The following is a 22,407-nucleotide window of genomic DNA, read 5'->3' as shown; positions in this document are numbered from 1 at the left end:
TGCCATCGACGACTACCCTCTGTCTTCTTCCAGCCAGCCAGCTCCTAATCCAAACCTCCATCTCACCCTCAATGCCATACCTCCGTATTGTTTGCAGTAGTCTACCATGGGGAACCTTATCAAACGCCTTACTAAAATCCATATACACCACATCTACCGCTTTCCCCTCGTCCACCTCCTTCGTCATCTTCTCAAAGAATTCAATAAGGTTTGTGAGGCACGACCTGCCCTTCACAAAACCATGCTGACTATCCTTGATCACATTATTCCTATCCAGATGTTCATAAATCCTATCCCTTACAATTCTCTCTAAGATTTTGCCCACAACAGAAGTGAGACTCACCGGCCTATTGTTACTAGGGTTATCCCTACTCCCCTTCTTGAACAAGGGAACCACATTTGCTAGCCTCCAATCTTCTGGCACTGCTCCTGTAGACAATGAGGACATAAAAATCAAGGCCAATGGCTCTGCAATCTCCTCCTTTGCTTCCCAGAGAATCCTATGATAAATGCCATCAGGCCCAGGGGACTTATCTATTTTCACCCTTTCCAGAATTTCCAACACTTCTTCTCTACATACCTCAAAGCCATCCATTCTACTTAATTGTGACTCAGTACTCACATTGACAACAATGTCCTGTTCCTGATTGAATACTGACGAAAAGTATTCATTCAATGTCTCCCCAATCTCTTCAGCCTCCACACGCAACTTCCCACTACTATCCTTGACTGGACCTATTCCTACCCTAGTCATTCTTTTATTCCTGACATACCTCATTTCTTTGATTTCTCTTCACAGATGCAGCCAGACCTGCTGAGCTTTTCCAGCAATCTCTGTTTTTGTTCAGGATGTACAAAGTGATGTTTATTTAATATGTGTGTTTCAGAGTTGGATGGTTGATAATGTCTGGGAGTGTTCATTCCCCGGGGGTCACGAGTGTCCTTTTGGAAGGATCTGAATGAGTGTGAAGAGGGGGCCAGGCAGCTGCTGGGAGTCAGGAATACTTCACTGACTGGTGACCCAGCAGCTATTGGAGGGAGGAAAGGGCAGGCTCACCAGCTGAATGTTTCACCCGGGGCTGAGCACACAAGCTTCTGGGCTGGGACAGATGGAGAGGAACCTTCATTGTCAATGTTTCCTTCTGACAGGTGCTGCCTTTGGACACACCGGCTGGAGGGGGAGGGGGGGAGGGGGGAGTCAGTGACAGCAGCTGAGGCTCTGTCTCGCTCCCCTCTGTGACCCGGGTCTCAGTGCCACCTCCAGGTCCCCTGTCCACTCCTCAGCTGCTGTCACACCCACCACTCCCCCACTAGACACACACACACACATAGAGACACACACACATAGAGACACATACTCAGCAACACAGACACACACTCATACACCAAGAGACCATGTATCCAATGCTAACATCTGTCAGAAAAAAATATTGACAACAAATACTCCCACCTCAGTGAGTGTTGTTTGTGTCATGCAGTGGTTTTTGAGTTTTATTGGTGAAACTCTAAGAAAAACATAAGTGGTCGTGTGATGATGGCAAGTCAGTGTTTACAATATAAAATTTGCATTTCACAAATGATATCTCTTTTTATCTAAAATACGTTAAATGTGTCAACTATCATTTGCAGATAAAACTTAATTACTAGATACAGTTCACAAAAACAATTCATCAACAAAACTGTTCCTTGCAGTCTGTCCCACTTTCCCCTGAAACCTTCCCACCTGGTGTGGGCACAAGTTGGTGATCTTGGTTGTTTGAGCGAAAGCTGCTTCTTGTTCCTGCCCCAGTACCACTGGCCCTCCTCAGGAGTGAGCTTGTACATTGGTTCACAGTCTCATGACAAATTAGACAAGAACTTTCCTGTGTGGTTTATGTGACCAACACAACACTGCACACTTCTCACATCTGTTCATCCCCATGTCTTTGTTACAGCTCTCACCTTGTCAGGATCAGGGTGAAATCCTCTCACTAACGAACATTTCCTGTGCATTCGACTTCAGTTTTCTTCACCTTTTTCTTTTTCAGCTTCCACTTCATCTGTCAGGACCCCTCCGCAGTCACATTACATTTTAATCAGAGTCTGTGCAATGGCTTCTTTCACTGTCTTTCCACATCGAGATATGAGCAGCTAATCCACAATAATATCCACTGTCAGAAGATCCCTGATGTTCTCATGCTGTCTGCTTTGATGCTGTTCTGGAACAATCATTGAAACCCTTTGGATCTATGCAGCCTCTCAGATTTCCAGGTGTTTTTTCCCCATGGCTGCGATGCTGCAAATGCTTTCTGTAGGAGTTGTCCCTTTCTTGATAACTCCCCTTTTTCCCAGCTCGACTATCTTTCCTTTCAGGTTGGACAGGAGGGCAACTGGATCTCTCCTCAGCAAATGCTGCACTGGTCTCACACTCTCATCCTCTTTGAGATGATATGTGTTGCCAATCTAAGCTTTAGACTTGCTTCAGCTGGGATGAATGGATTGTTACTCAATGTCTACGATCTGGATCAGCTGGTCATTATTGTGACAATCACATTGGTTTCTCAGCTTCATTTGTCCTCTTGGGAAGACTGATGTTTCATGAGATGGTCTCAAATTTACCTTTGATGGATTCATTTTCAGGTCATAAATAGAGCCACTTGACACATGTCTGTGAAGGTTATGATGTTGCATGAATCACTGGCGCCTGTCTGACAGTTCACATTCACCTGATGCTCTCCTTCTGCAGTCATCATTCTAACAAGAACAAACCATTTGTTACCTTGAGACCCAGTGATGCTGACAGGTTATATGGTTTAGAATGACCCGTTTAGAATCACCATCTGACATGTCTCCAGCAATAATCAGTTTGGGCCTGCTTTTCCTCTTTTGAGCTGAAGACTTGTGTTTAAATTGAATCAGATTCTTGCGTGTAGACCACAAATTTCCCAACACTTGATGTCCTTCCTTTTCTTTGCTGTGTTGTCCTCTGCAACATTTACATCCTGTCCACTGGACTTGATGTTTCTGCTGGCCCTTCAGCAAATACTTCTTGTTTTTCCCATTATGCTGTTCTTGTTTACCGGGACAGAGTCTCAGCATAATGCAAAACCTTGTCTTTGTCCGCTAATCCTCTCCAACTTTGATTGACAACCTCAGAGCTTCTGCACATGGCAACAGATTTCTCGAGCAAGGTTTTCCTCTCTCAGAAGCTGCGCTGTCATGGTGGGACCTCTCAAAAGACATTCTTATCTCCAACAAGATTAGTTTTCAGTTATCCAGACTTTGAGATTCCAGCCAGCTACCTCAATGCCATCACCGTACTGATCCATATTCTTTGTCTCCTTCAGGGATCTGATGTCCAGCACAGCTCCGTTCTGTATAATCAGTCATGGAGTGCTCAAAGAATAGCTTCAAGGCTTTCAAATGTCTCCAGCCTGATATTTCTGTCCCCAGTGAGGTCTAGAATGTAGTCCAGCTTGTAGATGTAGCTTGGACCTGATGGGATGCATCCCAGCGTATTCAAGAAGTAGCCACAGAGATAGTGGATGCACAGAATCTTCTGGAAATTACTCAATTCTGGAAAAATCCCAGAGGATTAGAAAACTGCCACTTTTACTTAAAAAAGAAAGGAAACATAAAATGATATCTTTTGGCTGGTCAGTTTGATGCCTGTTATTGGGAAAATGAATCTAGAAATAAACAGCATGACCAAGCAGAATCAGCATGGCATTGTGAAGGGGAAATCCTGCCTGAAAAATAAATAGAAATCTTTGAGGAAGGAACAAGCAAGATAGATACAGCGGAAGCAGTGGGTGAAATGTCTGGATTTTTGATAATGGCCCACATGAGGCTACTTAATAAGATAAGAGCCCATGATGGTGGAGGTAGTATATTAGCATTGATAGAGGATTAGCGAATGAATTAAAGAGAGAGAGTTCCAATAAAGGCAGCGTTTTCACAATAGCAGCCTGTAACTACTGCCACAGGGATCAGTGTTGGGGCCATAACTATTTACAAAAGATACTAATGACATGGAAGAGAAAAGTGAATGTAATACAGTCTGGTTTGAGGATGATACAAAAAGATGTGGGATGGCAAGTGACGAAGATGACATGAAGTGTCTGCAGAGGGATATAAGAGATTGACTGAATGGGCCAACACTTGGCAGATGGAATGTAATGTGGAAAAATGTAGGTTTTGCACTTTGTCAGGACAAACTCAGGGACTGAATATCATTCAAATGGAGAAAGCCACAGGAAAGAGGGATTTCAGGGTCTTCACCCCAGAATCACAAAAAGCTGGTGTTCAGGTTCAGCCGGAAGGCAAATGGAATATTGGCCTTGACTTCAAAAGGATGGAGTGTAAAAGTAAGGAGGTTTTGTAAAAACTATAGATTGGGCACTGGTCAGACCCAGTGGGAAGACGGTGAACAGGCTTTGGCCCTTTATCAAAGGAAGGATATCCTGGTAGTGAGGGCAGTCTGAAGAAGGTTCACCTGGCTGGTCCTAGATATGGAGGTTCAGTCTGATGGGGAGAGCTTGAGTAGATTAGCCTGCACTCATTGGAACATAGAAACATGAGAGGTGGCCTTTCCCCAGTGGAGGGGAGTCCAAAACTAGAGGAGAGAGGTATAAGAGGGGAAAGATTTAAAGGGACCTGAGGGGCCAGTTTTTCACACAAGGGGTGGTGGGTATATGGAACCAGCTGCCAGAGGATGTGGTAGAGGTGAGTACAATTACAATATTCAAAAGACATTTGGACAGGTACATGGACAAGAAAGCTCGAGGGGAATACAGGACAAACACAGACAAATGGGATTAATCTAGTTTAGGAAACCTGGTGGTGGGCATGGATGAGTTAGGCTGAAGGGTCTGTTTCCATGCTGTATGTTTCTACAACTCTCTCTGATTCTAGGCCTTTTTAAAATTTTTTATTTCAAAAATATACTTTATTCATAAGATATTTTGATAATCTGTACAATTGGTTATGCCATACATACGTAAACATTTTCCCGAAGGGTCTCAAGGACACTACGTGCTGACCACTTCCTGATGGACTTGTGGTCAAAGGTGTTTTTCTTCATAAACTTCTCCACGAAGGACAGGTGATACGGAACGGTCCAACTACTTGGAGCGTTCCGCGGCAGCGAGGCCAGGCCCATCCTTCGCAACACCGGGGACAGGTAGAACCTCAGTACGTAGTGACACTTGGTGTTTGCGTACCGGGGATCCACGCACAGCTTGATGCAGCCACACACAAAGGTGGCCATCAGGGTGAGGGTGGCATTGGGTGTATTTTTTCCCCCGTTGCCCAGATCTTTATACAGTGAGTCCCTTCGGACCCGGTCCATCTTTGACCTCCATATAAACTGGAAGATGGCCCGGGTGACTGCAGCGGCACAGGTTCTGGGAATAGGCCAGACCTGTGCCACATATAATAGCAATGACAGTGCCTCACACCTGATGACCAGGTTTTCTCCCGCGATGGAGAGCGACCGTAGCTTCCATCTGCCCAGTTTCTGCCTCACTTTGCTGATACGCTCCTCCCAAGACTTGGCACACACCCCAGCGCCCCCGAACCAAATACCCAGCACCTTTAGGTGATTGGTCCTGATGGTGAAGGGGATCGAGGATTGGTCGGCCCAGTTCCCGAAGAGTATGGCCTCGCTCTTGCCTCGGTTTACCTTGGCCTCCGAGGCCCATTCGAACTGGTCACATATGCACATGAGTCTGCGCACGGACAGCAGACCCGAGCAGATAACGGCGACGTCATCCATGTACAGGGAGGCCTTAACTTGCAGGCCCCCGCTGCCAGGAATAGTCACCCCTCTCAGGCTCGCATCCTTCCTGATGGACTCAGCAAATGGCTCTACGCAGCACACAAACAAGGCAGGAGAGAGAGGGCAGCCCTGCCTGATTCCAGATCTGACTGGGAAGCTATCTGATTCCCACCCATTGATTGAGACTGCACTGACTCTCGGCCTGCTCCAGAAGTAACTCTCAGACCATGGGCCCTTCAGGACCCCACTCTGGAGCTCAGGGACACCTGGTACTTGCCTTGCACCAGCCAGGTCACTGTGTGCAGGGATAAACAGTGTCTTCCATATGCAGACACACAGATCTTAACACATAACGCTGGATACACGGGGAAATGTACAAGTTTAAACGGATGCAAAGAGGGATGATCCACCCGGATAGAGATGAGAGTTCAGGGTCTCACATGACCAGCTTTTATAATTGGATAGGGATCACTGTCCTTTCTAATGAAGAGTGGGAGCGGGGCTGTCGGATGGAGAATGAGGATTTCCCTCCCAATTCAGCTGCAGCACACGGTCTGTGCTTTCACCTCCTGGAGCGATCCCTGTTCCTGATGTGGGCAGCGTCTCAAACCTGCAGCTCTTGGTGTCAAACCCCTGTGTGTCTGCCTTTCAGGATCCCGGGAACTGGGGATAGGCTCACGGTTTCATATTTAATTGGGTGTTTTTTTCTGATACGAACCAATCATTCCCCTCTCTGTTTGAGTTGGAGGAAATGATCACATTTCCATCGAACTTGGAGAATGGACTCACTGCAGACGTTTTTCTTTGTCATTTCCAGTCCATTATCAGCAGCTTTTACCCCAATCCGTTTTTGATGGGAATAACGACAGTGGATTCCCAGAATGTTGCTGATCCTTCTCTCCATCTCCCTGTGTTTTTCCCGGGTCTCCCGGTAAGTACAGAATTCAGCTTTCCATTCTCTCTCTCTCTCTCTGTCTGGGGTGAATGTGAATCTCTTGGGGAGAGTTTGAAATGGGGGATGTTTGACCAGCCGCCTGTTACACAGCCAGCCTGATCTTTTACACATTGAAGGCAGCACAGTCTGGGAGACTGATGGGATTTGTGTCCAGGTGTCCTGACAGCAGGATGTAGAAACCCCGAGATCAGAGAAGCTCCGAGCAAAAGGGAAATGGTTCCAATGGAGAATTTTAATTTTCACATCGATTGGGAGAAGCCAGACAGCTTCATCATTCCTGGTCTAAAGTCTTGTAAACCCTGCGGGGAGGAGAAGGAGACTCCATGTTTAACCCAGCCCAGGCTCAGTTGTGATGCCCTCATGTAAGGAGTGAGTGTTGTGGATGGGCTAACAATTAAGCAGGCCGTGAGTCAGCAGTTACTCACTGCAGAATTCCCAACATCTGACCTGCTTTTGCATACAGTATACATGTGGTTCATCCACTTCAGTTTCTGGACACTCAGTGATTACAACACCATTGAATGTCAAAGGGAGATAGTTACATTCTCACCGGTTTCAGTTGGTCAGTACATGAGGCCTGTGTGTGCTGCCAGTATAACTCGCCACTTACTAGCCGAAGCCTGAATATTGTCACAAGTGTGGCACTAGAAAAGCATAGCAGGTCACGCAGCATCCGAGGAGCAGAAGAGTTAATGGTTCGAGCATAAGCTGTTCCTGAATATTGCCCAGGTGTTGCTGCATTTGGTAATGGATGGGTTAAGTGCCTGAGGAATCACAAACAATGCTGAACATTGTGCAATCATCAGTGAACATCTCTATTTCTGACTTTATACTGGACAGAAGGTCCCTGAGGAGCTCTTGTAGTGATGTCCTGGAGCTGAGATGCCTGACCTCCAACAACTACAACCATTTTCTCCTGTGCCAAGTATGACTCCAACCGGCAGAAAGTTTTCCCCCTGATTCCCACTTTGCCAGGACTCCTTGATGCTACACTTGGTCAAACGTGGCCTAGATACCCAGGGCTGCCACTCTTGCCTGCCCTCTGGAATTCAGCTTTTTTGTGCATGTTTGAACCAAGTCTATAATGAGGTCAGGAACTCAGTGGCCCCTGGAGAAACTAAACTGGGTGTCACTGAGCAGGTTATTGCTGCTTGATAACACTTTCTATCAGTTTACTGATGATCGAGAGTAGGCTGATGGGGGTGGTTAATTCACTGGGTTGGATTTGTCCACATTGTCACATTGAGGCTCGTGTTGGAGCTGTACTGGAACATCTTGGTTAGGTGTGTAGGAATTTTCTGGGGCATAAGTCTTCAGTACTGTGTAGATGGTTATTAACCCCTTCTTTAACTGATATTTGCAGACACCGACTCACTGACTGTGATCGACACGGCAGTCTCTGGCATTAAGAATTTTCCAGAAGTGACTAACATTGCGATAGTCAATGGAGTTCAACTCAATTATCATGGCACTAATGTTCATCAGCAGTTCATGGTGGACTATTTTGATGCAGAATACTGGCAATATCTCACAGGTCTCAGGAATACACGATCAGACATGGCAAAGGAGAATCTGAATACAATGATGAAAAGTACAAACCAGACATCTGGTAAGATCGGTGATATGGAATTTCTGAATGGTAATGTTGACTGTGGTGTAGGTGGTGTCCCTCTGGGTTCTGTATCAGAAGGTTGTTTGGTACAAAGCCCCCACCCCAGGGCATAAACACAGCAATTACACTGAACATGCCAGTTCAGGCTTTACAGAATGCTGTGCTGTTGAAGTTGCTGTCTGTCAAATGAGATGCTGAACAGAGTGTCCGTTGGCTTTATATTGATGAACCTTTGAAGAAGAGCAGGGAAGTTATCCCTAACACCCTGGTCAGTATCAAACTTCAATTTTCATCATTTGCAAGTATGTAGGAGCCTTCCTGTGTCCAAATTATCTCCCACATTGCCTCCTTTTAAAACAATTACTAAAGGTAATGAATTACATCACACTTCAGCATTCCTAGAGATCACGAAACTTGCTTTTTAAAAACAAACTTAATTTTATTTGTTCTTTCCAATGAGTAACAGGCAGGTACTGAGCCTGAGTTATATTGTTCCTTGTAACATTTCTACATTCCACATGTGACACAGTGTGAGCCAGAGGTATGCATTTATGAAATGTGTCATACTGATGAAGATCAGGAGTTGGTTTACGATTGAGTGAATGGGAATCTGGTGAGATGGGTGTGATCCTCCAGGAATGGGCAGCTTGTTGGGTCTCAATGTCTGTTCATACATAAGGTTGGGGGGAGGGAGACATTGCTCTTTCCCAATATTACAGAATGGGCAATGTGAATCCAACAGGCAGTGTGAGAGGACAGTGAGAAGCTCTGTAGGAAATATCTGAGAGATAAAGCAGTGGAGATGATCAAATCCATACCCCAGCACTGACCCCTGGATCACCCCATTCAGGCCACCCGCCAGCACTGACCCCTGGGTCACTCCACTCAGTCTATCCCCTAGATCACCCCGCTCAGTCCGTCTCCCAGTGCTGACCCCTGGATCACCCCACTCAGTCCGACTCCAGCACTAACCTCCTGATATCATTCATTACTGGAGTATAATTTCCAATTCTATTTGATACTAGATTACCCTCCCCTCAGATCAGGCAAGTTGTCATTTATTTGCAAAAAATTTAATACTATTTCCTGTTTGATCACCGATGGGAATTCACACGTTTCAATGGATAACAATTGTTGAAATCACTGATGACGGCGATATTAAGAGATCGATGCGACTTGGATTTTATGGAAAGGAATACCTCAGCTTCGATCAAGGTAGAATGAGATGGATCACAACCAATCACAATGCAGTGAAGACTAAAGAGAAATGGGATTCTGATTAATTCTGGAACAAATATTGGGAAACACATCTAGGGCAAGGGTTTGTTCGGGATTTAAAGAGATATTTGCAAGCTGGAAAGCAGTATTTTGGAAGGAAAGGTGTGTATTTCAGTTTTGTTCCATGTTCTGATCTAACCTCACTGACCTGTGAAACTGCTCTCCCATTCCATTCAGTGTCTGTCTATTGTTTGTGTTTTCACCCTTTTCACATCACAGTTCAGCCTGAAGTGTTCATCTCCAGGAGGGAGCCCAATGGTCAGGACAAGCCACTCACTCTCTCCTGCCTGGTCACTGGGTTTGATCCTGTAGACGTCGAGGTGACCTGGCTAAGGAATGGAGAGGTCATGTCTGAGACCCAATCCTCGGGGGTTCGACCGAACCACGATGGGACCCATCAGATCCAGAAAGAGATTGAGATCAATGCTGGGGATGAGGATCAATACTCCTGTCACATTGACCACAGCAGCCTGGCAGAGGCCCAGCTCTATCAGTGGGGTAAGGAACTGGAGTCTGTGTGTCTGTGTGTATCCATGCAATTTTTTTTACAATGCATAAACTTTTAAAATTTATGAAAATCCTTTGATAGCTCTTTCTGAGATTGACCTTAGATTTTCTTGGACTCACACTTCCTCGGATTGGGTAAAATGATAGTGGGTGGAATTCCCTCTTTTAGTGAGGAGGGGAGGTGATGACGTGGTGGTATTATCACGAGACTATTAATCCAGAGACCTGAGTAACATCCTGGTGACCTGAGTTTGTATTCTATTTGTTAGATGGTGGAAGTTGATTTGAATGAAAATCTGGAATTAAGAGTCTAATAATGACAATGAAACCATTGTTGTGTAAACCTGTTTGGTTCATGAATTCCCTTTTGGGTGGAAATCAGCCGTTCTCACCTCCATGTGACTCCAGTCATACAGCAGTGTGGGTAACTCTCAACTGCCCTCTGACCAATTAGGATTGATTTATAAATGCTAGACCAGCCAGTAAGACTGCTGTTTCTGATTTATAGAAACTACGTAAAGTTGAATGTTAGAGGGTTGATCAGTAAGTTCTCAGATGATATGAAATGAGTGTGGTGGGACATAGTGAGGAGGATAGCCTTCGATTACAGGAAGATATAGATGTTCTGGTCAGGTGGGCTGATCAGTGCCAAATGGAATTCACTCTGGATAAGGCGAAGGTGATGCCCTGGGGCAGGACAACCAAGGCAAGGGAATACTTGATGGATCCTGGGAAGTATTTGCCGCGTGTATCCCCCTTAAAATTTTCACCTCTCACCTTGAATATGTGACCTCTCGTTATTGAATCCTTCAGCTTGGGAAAAAGCTTATTCCTATCCACCCTGTGTATACCCTTCATGATTTTGTAGACCTCAATCAGGTCCCCCCTCAATCTCCTTTTTTTCTAATGAAAATAAACCTAACCTACTCAACCTTTCTTCATAGCTAGCACCTTCCATACCAGGCAACATCCTTGGAAATCGTCTCTGCACCCTTTCCAAAGCATCCATATCCTTTTGGTAATGTGGCGACCAGAACTGTGCACAGTATTCTAAATGCGGCCGAACCAATGTCTTGTACAATTTTTACATGACCTGCCAGCTCTTATACTCAATACCCCGTCCAATGAAGGCAAACATATTATATGCCTTCTTGACCACTCTATCCACCTGTCCAGCCACCTTCAGGGTACAATGGACCTATACATCCAGATCCCTCTGCCCAACAACTCTTCCCAAGGCTCTTCCATTTACGGTATAGTTCGCTCTAGAATTAGACTTCCCAAAATGCATCACCTCACATTTGCCTGGATTGAACTCCATCTGCCACTTCTCCGCCCAACTCTCCAGTCTATCCATATTCTCCTGTATTCTTTGACAGTCTCTATGCTTTCTGCTACCTCACCAAACTTCGTATCTTCTGCAAACTTACTGATCAGACCAACTCTGCCCTCTTCCAGATCATTTATGTATATCACAAACAACAGTGACCCCAACACTGACCCCTGTGGAACACCACTGGTCACCTTTCTCCATTTGGAGAAACTCCCTTCAACTACTACTCCCTGTCTCCTGTTGCTCAACCAGTTCTTTATCCACCTCGCCAGAACACCCTGCACACCATGTGACTTCACTTTCTCCATTAGTTTACTACGTGGGAACCCTATCAAATGCCTTACTAAAGTTCATGTGTATGATATCTACAGCCCTTCCTTCATCTATCAACTTGGTCACTTCCTCAAAGAACTCTATTAAGTTGGTAAGGCACGATCTCCCCCACACAAAACCATGTGGCCTATCACTGATAAGCCCATTCTTTCTAAATATAAATGGATTTTATCCTTCAGTACCTTCTCCAGCAAGTTTCCCACCACTGACATCAGGCTCACTGGTCTGTGGTTACCCGCAATATCCCTACTATCCTCCTTGTACAGGGGGACAACATGAGCAACCCTCCAGTCCTCTGGCAGCTCACCTGTGTTTAAGGACGCTACAAAGATATCTATCAGGGTCCCAGCTATTTCCTCTCTCACCTCCCTCAGCAACCTGGGTTAGATCCCATCCAGTCCTGGAGATTTGTCCACCTTAATATCCTTCAGCCTACCCAGCATATCTTGCCTCTTTATGTCAACGTGATCCAGAGTAAACAAACTTCTCTCTCTAATCTCATGTCCCTCTCCTCAGTGAACACTGATGCAAAGTAATCATTGAGAATCTCACCCATTTTCTCAGGTTCGACACACAACCTTCCTTCCTTATCCTTTAGTGGACCAACCCTTTCTCTAGTTACCCTCTTGCTTCTTATATATGAATAAAAGGCTTTGGGATTCTCCTTATTTCATGACCCCTTTTAGCCCGCTTGATTCCTCATTTAAGATTGTTCCGACTCTCCCGATATTCCTCCAAGACCCGTTCTGTTCTAAGCTGCCTGGACCTTATGTACACTTCCCTTTTCCTCTTGGCTAGTTGCATGATTTCTCCGATTATCCACGGTTCATGAATCTTGCCTTTCCTATCCCTTGTTTTCAAAAGGACATGCCTATCCTGCACTATCTTTAACCTGTCTTTGAAAGCCTCCCACTTCTCAAATGTGGACTTCCCTTCAAATAGCTGTGTCCAATCCACATTTCCCAGCTCCTGCCTAATTTTGATGTAATTGGCCTTGGCCCAGTTTAGTACTCTTCCCTTAGGACCACTCTCATCTTTGTCCATGAGTATTCTAAAACTTACAGAATTGTGGTCACTATTCCCAAAGAAAACCTCCCACTGCAACTTCTACCACCTGACCTGGTTCATTCCCCAACACCAGATCCAATATGGCCGCTTCCCTTGTTGGACTATTGACATACTGCTCCAGAAAACTTTCCTGGATGCTCCTTACAAAATCTGCCCCATCCAGACCTCTGACACTAAGTGTATTCCAGTCAATTTTGGGGAAATTAAAATCTCCCATTATCACCATCTTGTTGCCTTTACATCTTTCTATAATCTGTTCACCTATTTGTTCTTCTACTTCTCGCTCACTGTTGGGAGGCCTGTAATACAGCCCCAACAATGTAACTGAGCCCTTCTTATTTCTCCGCCCCACCCATAATGCCTCACTACCTAAACCTTCTGTAGTGTCCTCCTTTAGCACAGCCGTGATATCATCCCTGACCAGCAATGCAACTCCTCCACCCGCCTTTTACTTCCCTCCCTGTCCTGTCTGAAGCATCTATATCCTGGAACATTTAGTTGCCAATCATGCCCTTCCTTCAACCAAGTCTCTGTGATCTCAATAATGCCATACTCCCAGGCACCAATCCAAGCCCTAAGTCCATCTGCCTTACCCACTATACCTCATGCATTAAAGTATCTGCACTTCAGGCCACCCAGTTCTTTTGCATTCATCTGCTGTCTGCCTACTCTTCCCCTTGGTAATGCTAACTTCATGATCCTTATAGTCTCCAGTGTCCACCTCACTGTCTACTAGTCTTCTCTTCTGGTTCCCAGCCCCCTGTCACATTAGTTTAAACCCTCCCCAACAGCAGTAGCAAAAACACCCCCAAGGACATTGGTTCCAGTCTGGTTCAGATGTAGACCGACAATTTGTAATTGTCCTGCCTTCCCCAGAATTGATCCCAATGTCCCACAAATCTGAACCCCTCCCTCCTACCCCATCCCTCAAGCCACATGTTCATCCTGCCTATTCTTTCATTTCTACCCTGGCTAACATGTGGCACTGGTAGTAATCCCGAGATCACTACCTGTGAGGTCCTCCCCTTTAACTTCTCTCCGAGCTCCCTGAATTCTGCTTTCAGGACCTCATCTCAATCTTTTACTTGTATCGTTGGTGCCTATATGGGAGTCTCGTTTTCAGCCACAGAACCGCTTATCTATTCGCCTTACAATAGAATCCACTGTGACTATGGCCCTACAAGTCTTTTTCCGCCTTTGTGAACAGCAGAGCCCACCAAGGCGCCATGATCCTGGCAACTGTTGCCCTCCCCTGGTGAGCCATCTCCCCCAGCAGTATCCAAAGTGGTATACCTGTCTTGGAGGGAGATGACCGCAGGGGACACCTGCACTGCCTTCCTGCTCTTTTTCTACCTTTTGGTCACCCATTCACTGTCTCCCTCAGCAGTTCTAACCTGCGGTGTGACCATATCACTAAACGTGCTGTCCACGACCTCCTCAGCTTCTCGGATGCCCCACAGTGAGTCCATCCGCAGCTCCAGAGCCATCACACGGTCAAACAAGAGCTGCAACTGGACACACTTCTTCCAAATGTAAGAGTCAGGGACGTCAGCCACGTTCCTGAGCTCCCACATCAAGCAAGAGGCACATGCCACGGGTCTGAGGTCCCCTGCCATTGTAAGCCTTAGCTTTATATCAACTAACTAAAACCAAACAATGCACTTAAATATATGAAAGAAACGAAAGTAAAAGAAAGCCTTACCTTACAGAATCCTTTTCTTCTGGTTAGAGTGGGGGGGGGGGGGGGAGGGAGATACTACACGTGTAGTATCACGGGTTTAGCCGCTGCCCAAATTTATACTAAGTCCTTACTTTCCCGGCAACCTCCTAGTCTCCACCACTACCTCTGCTCTGTCTCCCGCTGCTCTCAGACAGGAAAAAGGCTTTGGGCTTCGAAGGTAAGAACTTATACTGTTCTCTTACTTTCCCGGCAACCTCCTGGTCTCCAACATCACCTCCACTCTGTCTCCCTCTGCTCCCGGACAGGAAGAAAAAGAGAATAAAATGGGTCTGGGTGGATACTCTTCGGAGGGTCGGTGTGGACCTCTTGGGCTGAAGGGCCTGTTTCCGCACTATCAGGAATCTAATGTAATCAAAAAAGATTTACAGGCATGATGTGTCATCAAGATGGCGGTGGAGTGTAGCTCCACATTTTTTTGGTCTTTCTGTTTGTACTCACCTCTTTCCCTGAGCTTGAACAGCATCAGCAGCAGCAAAGTATCCCAGTGTGGACTCGACTGGGCCTAGTGTGGACCTTGTGATGGTGGTAAGTGAGCCTTGCTTACTTACTTTACCAGGGCCGAGCATGGGGAGCTGGCATCAGAATTGGCAGCTGCTACCCAGCGGAGGCGATGTTGGTAGGGTAGGCTCAGCAGCAAAAGATGGCACCTGAGGATCAGTAACTTCGTCATTGGTTGGACCCAGCTCTAGTGATGGAGATACAGTGGTGGGAGGGCCTCATAGTGACATTGGTGAGGTTGGCCAAATGGTGAGAGATGCGATTCTGATGTTGGTGGATCCGGTGCAGGTGGCAGCAAGGCGGTGGCAGAGGAGAATTGGCCCAGATTTACAAGATGGTGCCTGAAGAGTGGCAGTTTCAGCGTTGGTTGGGTCCAGTGTAGAGAGTGGGCGAGGCAGTGGGAGAGGGATCGTGGTGCAGCATCATCGATGATCAGGCCTCATGGACTCTCTTGAAGCTTTAACTCTCATTTTTTTGTTTTTTTTAAAAATAGAATCCCAACAGTGTCGAAACAGGTGCTATGGCCCAACAAGTTTACACTGATCCTCCGAGGAATATCCCACCTGAACCCATTCCCCATTACTCTACATTTACCCCTGACTAATGCACCTAACCTACACATTCCTGAACACAATAGGCAATTTAGCATGGCCACTTTACCTGACCTGCACATCTTTGGATTGGGGGAGGAAACCCATGCAGACAAGGGGAGTATGTGCAAACTCCACACAGACAGTCGCCCGAGGCTGGAGTCGAACCTGGATACCTGGCACTGGGAGGCAGCAGTGCTAACCACTGAGCCACTGTGCTGTCCCCTTGTTCTTAAAACTAATCAAAATGGCCTCAGATTGTGGTGACAGTGAAAAATCTTCTCACTGTATCTTACTGTTTGCTCACTGTAAAATACACATAACAATGAAATCATTCATTCATTCACGTGGTCGGACTAGAGAGGGTGCAGAGGAGATTTACCAGGATATGCCTGGTCTGGAGAGTTTCCGTTATGAAGAGAGATGAGACAGACTGGGATTGTTTTACATACGGCAGAGGAGATCGAAGTGGGAAGGGACATGATTGTGGTGTATAAAATCATGGGGAGCACAGATAAGGCAGACAGAAGAAACATTTCCCTCTGTGGGGTGGAGAGATCAATGAACAGGGCCAATAGATTTTATATAAGTCTGAGAACATCCACATTAAATCTGAGAACGTTCCGAGGAGCGGTGAGGAAAAGTGGGTCGTGGGAATCTGGAACTCACTGTGTGTTTGGATGTTGAAGCAGAAACCCTCATTAGCATTTAAGGAGTATTTAGATGTGTCCTTGTGATTCCAAGGCTAACAAGACTATGGCCAAGTGCTTGAAAATGGGATTAAAACAGTTTGTTGGTTGTTGTTAACTGGTGCGGACGTGATGTGCTGAAGGGTGTCTCTCTCTCTCTGTGCTGCAGCCATTTCTGTCTCTGTGACCCCCACATCCCAGGAGCAAATTAATGAGGTTAATGTGTCCAGTGCTTATCATTCACTCTACTGAATCTCCACTATACCTCCCTCCAGAACAGTCTGTCTGATGTGAGGTTTGATGTTCAGGACACAATGTCATTCTCTGGATAGAGTCTAACCGAAGATGCACTTTGTCACTTTATATTGTAACCCCCTTGAGTTAAAGGCCAACACTCGAATAACTTTGTGTTTTTTAATGGAACATGCATGAGATTTTTATGATGTTTATACATGGCCTTGCTAAATGTACTATATTTAACATCGTATAATTTCACAACAGCAGGAAAGGGTTCAGATTTGTCTTTCTCAGATCTAAAGTGGATGATTGCACACTTCCCCACATTGGATAAAACTGAAGCAGATGGAATTCACTCATTTACTCTGTTACTGTCCCTTCAGTCCGTCTCTCAATCTAGCGCCTTCTGTAAACATGGATATTATCCCCCTAGATTGGGACAACACGTTCTTTACACCACCTTCAATAAGATCTTTAGGGACTTTAGGAGAGTGAACCTGAGTGACGGTCAAACCAATGTTGACCCAACCCCATCAAGTCCCAACGGATAAGTTCTTTTCAATTGTCTTGAATCGACATGAATTGGGAACGGATCCAGGAACAGAGATAATCCTGATGTTATTCAAATGTATTTCAGAAGTCCCGAAAAACAGTGCAGGATATGCTCATCTTGGAATTGTGATTGGATTAGTCGTTGCAATGGCTGCAATATTTGGAATGATCATCTGGAAAAAGCCCTGGAGAGGTAAGAATCAGAGAGAGGGGAATGTGGAACTGAGGGGACAGGGTGAGTGTGGGGGAATCTCCTGTACTGGGAGTACAGGGCACTGTGGGGAATGGAACTGAATAACCCCCACACACACATACACACGTATACACACGTCCTGTCCCCTGTCTGACTTTCCTTCAGGTGATCGGCCCAGTCCAGGGCTAATATTGATCATTAAACCCTTCACACACTCTCACCTCCTCACTGACTGAGTATCAATGGAATGGGAGAGATCGCCAGAATCTCCATAAAAGGTGAGGATGGAAAGGAATGTGGGAACTAGGATTTCTTACAGAACCTCAATTCCCACACACTGTGTTGTCATCCTTTGAGAATGGATTATTCCCCATTCTAATGGACATTTATTTTGTTTCTGCAGATTCCCCAAGTGGGACCTACACAACAGCTCCCAGTAAGTGACTGAGGGGACAGAGTGTTGGGAATGATGGAGCGGGATTTGCAAGTACAGAGTTACATTCCACTGAGTGTTACTCAGGCTGACACATGTGCCACCTTCCTCACTCTGAAGACCCTCAAACTCTCGTCTCTTTTCCCACTTCTTCCTCATTTTCACACTTTTCCCACCCCCCATTCGTCTCCATCCAATTCTTTGCTCTTTCATCTGTTATCCCCATCCGTCACCATTCAGTTCCTGTTCCCTCAGGCCCCAGTGTCCCACTGCCTCACCCTTCACTTCCCCATCCCCCACACTGCACTCCCTAAACCCCACCATCCACTCTCTCCCTCCAATCCCTCTTCCTCCACTCCCTTTGTGCTGTGCTCTCTGAGTCTGGTTTGTTAATGCTGAGGGGAATTGAATCCTGGGTCCTGTGACTGAGCGACAATAACTCAAAATGGTCAAGTTTATATTTTGTTCCGTTTCTCACAGTCTGTCTTTATTTTCTCAGCTTCTGATATCTCTGTTCCAGCTCCTTCATGATTTGGTGAGTGACATTTTAATGTAGCTCCAGTGATGTATAACATTTTCACTCTGCTCCTGACCCTGTCCCACCCTCCCAGACACTGTTAAACCCTGTCAGACTAATTCCCCTCCCCTCCTGACCCTGTCCCACCCTCCCAGACACTGTTAAACCCTGTCAGTCTAATTCCCCTCCCCTCCTGACCCTGTCCCACCCTCCCAGTCACTGTTAAACCCTGTCAGACTAATTCCCCTCCCCTCCTGACACGGTCCCACCCTCCCAGTCACTGTTAAACCCTGTCAGACTAATTCCCCTCCCCTCCTGACCCTGTCCCACCCTCCCAGACACTGTTAAACCCTGTCAGTCTAATTCCCCTCCCCTCCTGACCCTGTCCCACCCTCCCAGTCACTGTTAAACCCTGTCAGACTAATTCCCCTCCCCTCCTGACACGGTCCCACCCTCCCAGTCACTGTTAAACCCTGTCAGACTAATTCCCCTCCCCTCCTGACCCTGTCCCACCCTCCCAGACACTGTTAAACCCTGTCAGACTAATTCCCCTCCCCTCCTGACCCTGTCCCACCCTCCCAGACACTGTTAAACCCTGTCAGACTAATTCCCCTCCCCTCCTGACCCTGTCCCACCCTCCCAGACACTGTTAAACCCTGTCAGACTAATTCCCCTCCTCTCCTGACCCTGTCCCACCCTCCCAGACACTGTTAAACCCTGTCAGACTAATTCCCCTCCCCTCCTGACCCTGTCCCACCCTCCCAGACACTGTTAAACCCTGTCAGACTAATTCCCCTCCCCTCCTGACCCTGTCCCACTCTCCCAGACACTGTTAAACCCTGTCAGACTAATTCCCCTCCCCTCCTGACCCTGTCCCACCCTCCCAGACACTGTTAAACCCTGTCAGACTAATTCCCCTCCCCTCCTGACCCTGTCCCACCCTCCCAGACACTGTTAAACCCTGTCAGACTAATTCCCCTCCCCTCCTGACCCTGTCCCACCCTCCCAGACACTGTTAAACCCTGTCAGACTAATTCCCGTCCCCTCCTGACCCTGTCCCACCCTCCCAGACACTATTAAACCCTGTCAGACTAATTCCCCTCCCCTCCTGACCCTGTCCCACCCTCCCAGACACTGTTAAACCCTGTCAGACTAATTCCCCTCCCCTCCTGACCCTGTCCCACCCTCCCAGACACTGTTAAACCCTGTCAGACGAATTCCCCTCCCCTCCCCACCCTGAAGTGATTACCTTGTGTCTGTCCATTCCTGACCTTGTGGGTTTCCTGGGCCCCACTACAGGTCATTCCCGGAGCCTCATTCCGGAATAATGGGATTCTCCTGTTCCAGTATGAACATGGACATCATTGTCTATCCTTCCTTATCACAGCAGACACACAGAATTACAGCTCATTGTTCACACCCAATTCTTTCAGGACTGAGATCAGTTTTCCGGGAATGTATTTCTACAGGTTAAGCAGTGGATCCCAGGTCTGCAAGTTTGGATCCTGATCCCTCAAGCGAGACCTTCTCAAGTCGTGTTTCCATCCCGTCTCAGAAATGTGAGCAGTGTCACCGTCAGAGGGATCTTCACAGATGTTTCCTCCCTCACAGATTCTCATCTTCACTGTCTTCAGTGGGTCAGTGATTGACCAGAAATAAGGCAACATCCTGAGGGAACTCAGGGGCAGTTTTTATATTGTAGGAAATTGATTTTGCATCTGACGTTAACAAATTTCAAATGTTATGTAAATCTCTGTACATAAATGTCAGTTTTACATATTCTAATTCTGAGATAAATATCTACAGAAATTTTATAAATCTGATTTATTGTTGAATACTAAAATCTGTCACAACTTATCACCATTGTTTAACTACAATCACCAATGTGTGTCATTTGTAATCACTAGAAGTTATTTGTGAACTTATTGATTTTGATGTTTTTATTAATGATTTCACAAGAACGATTCTATTCATTTACACAGCAGCAGCTTGTGGCTCTTGGAACCAGCAGATGTTGAGCTTCAATTCAATGTGAACTGGGGGAGTGAAGACCATCCAACTCCCCAACAAGCCTTCCCCAAACTAACCAGGGAGCTCAAAGTGAGGTTTGTTCAATGTGTGTTAAGAACTGGATGGTTGAAAATGTCTGTAAGTCTGCAGTTTTGGAACAAAATAAAATGTACCACACCCCAGAAGATATCGCACTTTCACTTAATGCCTGGCCCAGGCTGCTGGGGGGGGTGGGGGGGAAGAGTGAAAATCTACCTTTTCCTCCAAACAAGCACCCATGCACACACCCTCTCACACTCAGATACATACTTGACCATACTTGAGGAAAGGGGTAGGCTCACCAGCTGAATGACCCACACAATCCTTGAGACATTAACAGGAGAGAATTATAAAGTGACCCCTGACCTGTCCACTCTCCAGGAATGGGATTTTAGCTTCAAGTCTATCCTCCAATTGGACATGTTAATGATTATACTGAGGCAATAACTTTTGATAAAAAAAATCATTGCACCTGATCAATCCTGTCAGAATCTTTTAAACTATGTCAGCTATATTTTGGTACAATGTAATTCTCGTTTGAAAAATGATACAGTGCTTGAATAATGAGAATGTAAGAAACGTGAATAAAATGAAAATGGATTTTATTCCTGACACTCTGTTCCCTCAGTCACTTCCTGCAAGTCTGTGTCACACTTATTCCATCTGCAGGAACAAAATCCCCGTCAGTTTGAATGATGTTCTGGTTCCAGCTGACGGTCACCAAGGACAGTCCAATCCTGGAATGAAACCTGGATTCGAGGTGGAATATTTGTAGATCGGGTTACCATGCAGGTTAGTCACTGAAACATATTCACACGAGGCTGCTGATGTTCTTTTACAAAGGGAGTCTATGTTGACACAAGAAAGGAAAAGAAACAACCAAAGCTGTGTATTTTATATATAGTATATATCCGCAGTCAGAAAGGTCTTTGTGCAAATAAGAAAACAGATTCAATCTGTTCCACAGCACGGTTACAGATATTCACTAAAAGGTCAACTCTGTCAGTTTTTATTTTACCGACTCTCCCTTATCCTTGGAATGCTGAGACAGATTCATGACTCCTTCCCAAATCTGCTGGAATGAACCTTTCACAATTCGGATCGTTTCAATCTTTCCAGTTCCAACAACTGACTTTGATCCAAACTCTCCCAGTTGAGAAGTTCCAGAAACTGCAGCCCTCTGGCTCGGGTCTCTGGTTATCCTGAATTGAACTGAAAATATCAATTTCTCGCAAGGAGAAAACTGTTCTCACCCCTGAACTGAGACCTTTAACCTTCTGTTCTGAAGTCAAAACGAAACTATTGACCTTTCTCTCTTTTCCCGGTTTGGCATTAACTCAGCAGTGTCAACTCTTAACTCATTCACACCCAAGGGATTCTGTTTGGTTGCTAGATGAGAATAATAACAAGCTTTTGTAGAATTGATACACAGAGATCACTGTTTTAAATGACTTTCTGACTTCTTTAAAATGATCACCTTTACAAAGTGACCAATATCCATCTGCCTCTATTGTAAAATCCAAATGATAACTCCATACCTGTCAACACATTCAGGGAAAGTCCATTCCCAGAGAGTGGGAACACACAAGTGTGAGGGAATGGAGATTGTGTCAGAACCTGATGGAGATTCTGGACATCACTTCCATTCCATCGATATTCCCTGAGGATGTGAGTGTGTGTGGTGGGTTTGATGACCAACATCAGACTTGTACTAAAGGACATAGCTGTTCGACTGGGTCTGCAGCAGGTAGTGAGGGAACCAACAAGAGGGAAAAACATACTTGATTCCATCTTTCCAATCTGCCAACTGCAGGTACAAATGTCCATGACAGTCTCAGTGAGAGTGACCATCGCACTGTCCTTGTGGAGGCAAAGTCCCACTGTCACATTGGGAATAACCTCCATCGTATTGTGTGGTACTATCACTTGCTAAATGGAACAGACTTGGATCAGATCTAGCAGCTCAAACCTGGGTATCCATGAGGCACTGTGGGCCACCAACAGCAGCAGAACCGTACTCCAGCACAATCTGTAACCTCATGGCCTGGCATAGCCCCCACTGAA

At 46.0% G+C, this 22,407-nt stretch overlaps 1 protein-coding gene across 1 annotated transcript; it reads left to right on the top strand.

Annotated features, from left to right (window-relative positions):
* The first annotated feature begins 6,557 nt into the window (after positions 1–6,557).
* LOC148140775 (putative HLA class I histocompatibility antigen, alpha chain H) lies at positions 6,558–20,489 on the top strand. The gene is made up of 7 exons (XM_087978921.1): positions 6,558–6,689; positions 8,077–8,322; positions 9,823–10,101; positions 17,237–17,344; positions 17,748–17,780; positions 18,277–18,312; positions 19,764–20,489. Exons 2-6 carry the CDS (start codon positions 8,205–8,207, stop codon positions 18,306–18,308), a joined length of 570 nt encoding a protein of 189 aa, XP_087835047.1. The 5' UTR covers positions 6,558–6,689; positions 8,077–8,204; the 3' UTR covers positions 18,309–18,312; positions 19,764–20,489.
* Positions 20,490–22,407: the final 1,918 nt, after the last annotated feature.

Source organism: Chiloscyllium plagiosum, unplaced genomic scaffold, assembly GCF_037043375.1.
Source record: "Chiloscyllium plagiosum isolate Xiang-an unplaced genomic scaffold, Cpla_swu_hap1 HiC_scaffold_35, whole genome shotgun sequence".
NCBI lineage: Eukaryota > Metazoa > Chordata > Chondrichthyes > Orectolobiformes > Hemiscylliidae > Chiloscyllium > Chiloscyllium plagiosum.
Note: the sequence above shows the minus strand (reverse complement) of the source record. Positions and strands in the feature narration are given on the sequence as shown.

Excerpts from the sequence above, each read along its gene's own strand:
- LOC148140775 (XM_087978921.1), top strand. The coding sequence starts at position 8,205 with ATGGTGGACTATTTTGATGCAGAATACTGGCAATATCTCACAGGTCTC. Across the intron at positions 8,323-9,822 it reads AAGTACAAACCAGACATCTG|TTCAGCCTGAAGTGTTCATC; the intron begins GTAAGATCGGTG and ends TTCACATCACAG. Across the intron at positions 17,345-17,747 it reads CTGGAAAAAGCCCTGGAGAG|ATTCCCCAAGTGGGACCTAC; the intron begins GTAAGAATCAGA and ends TTGTTTCTGCAG.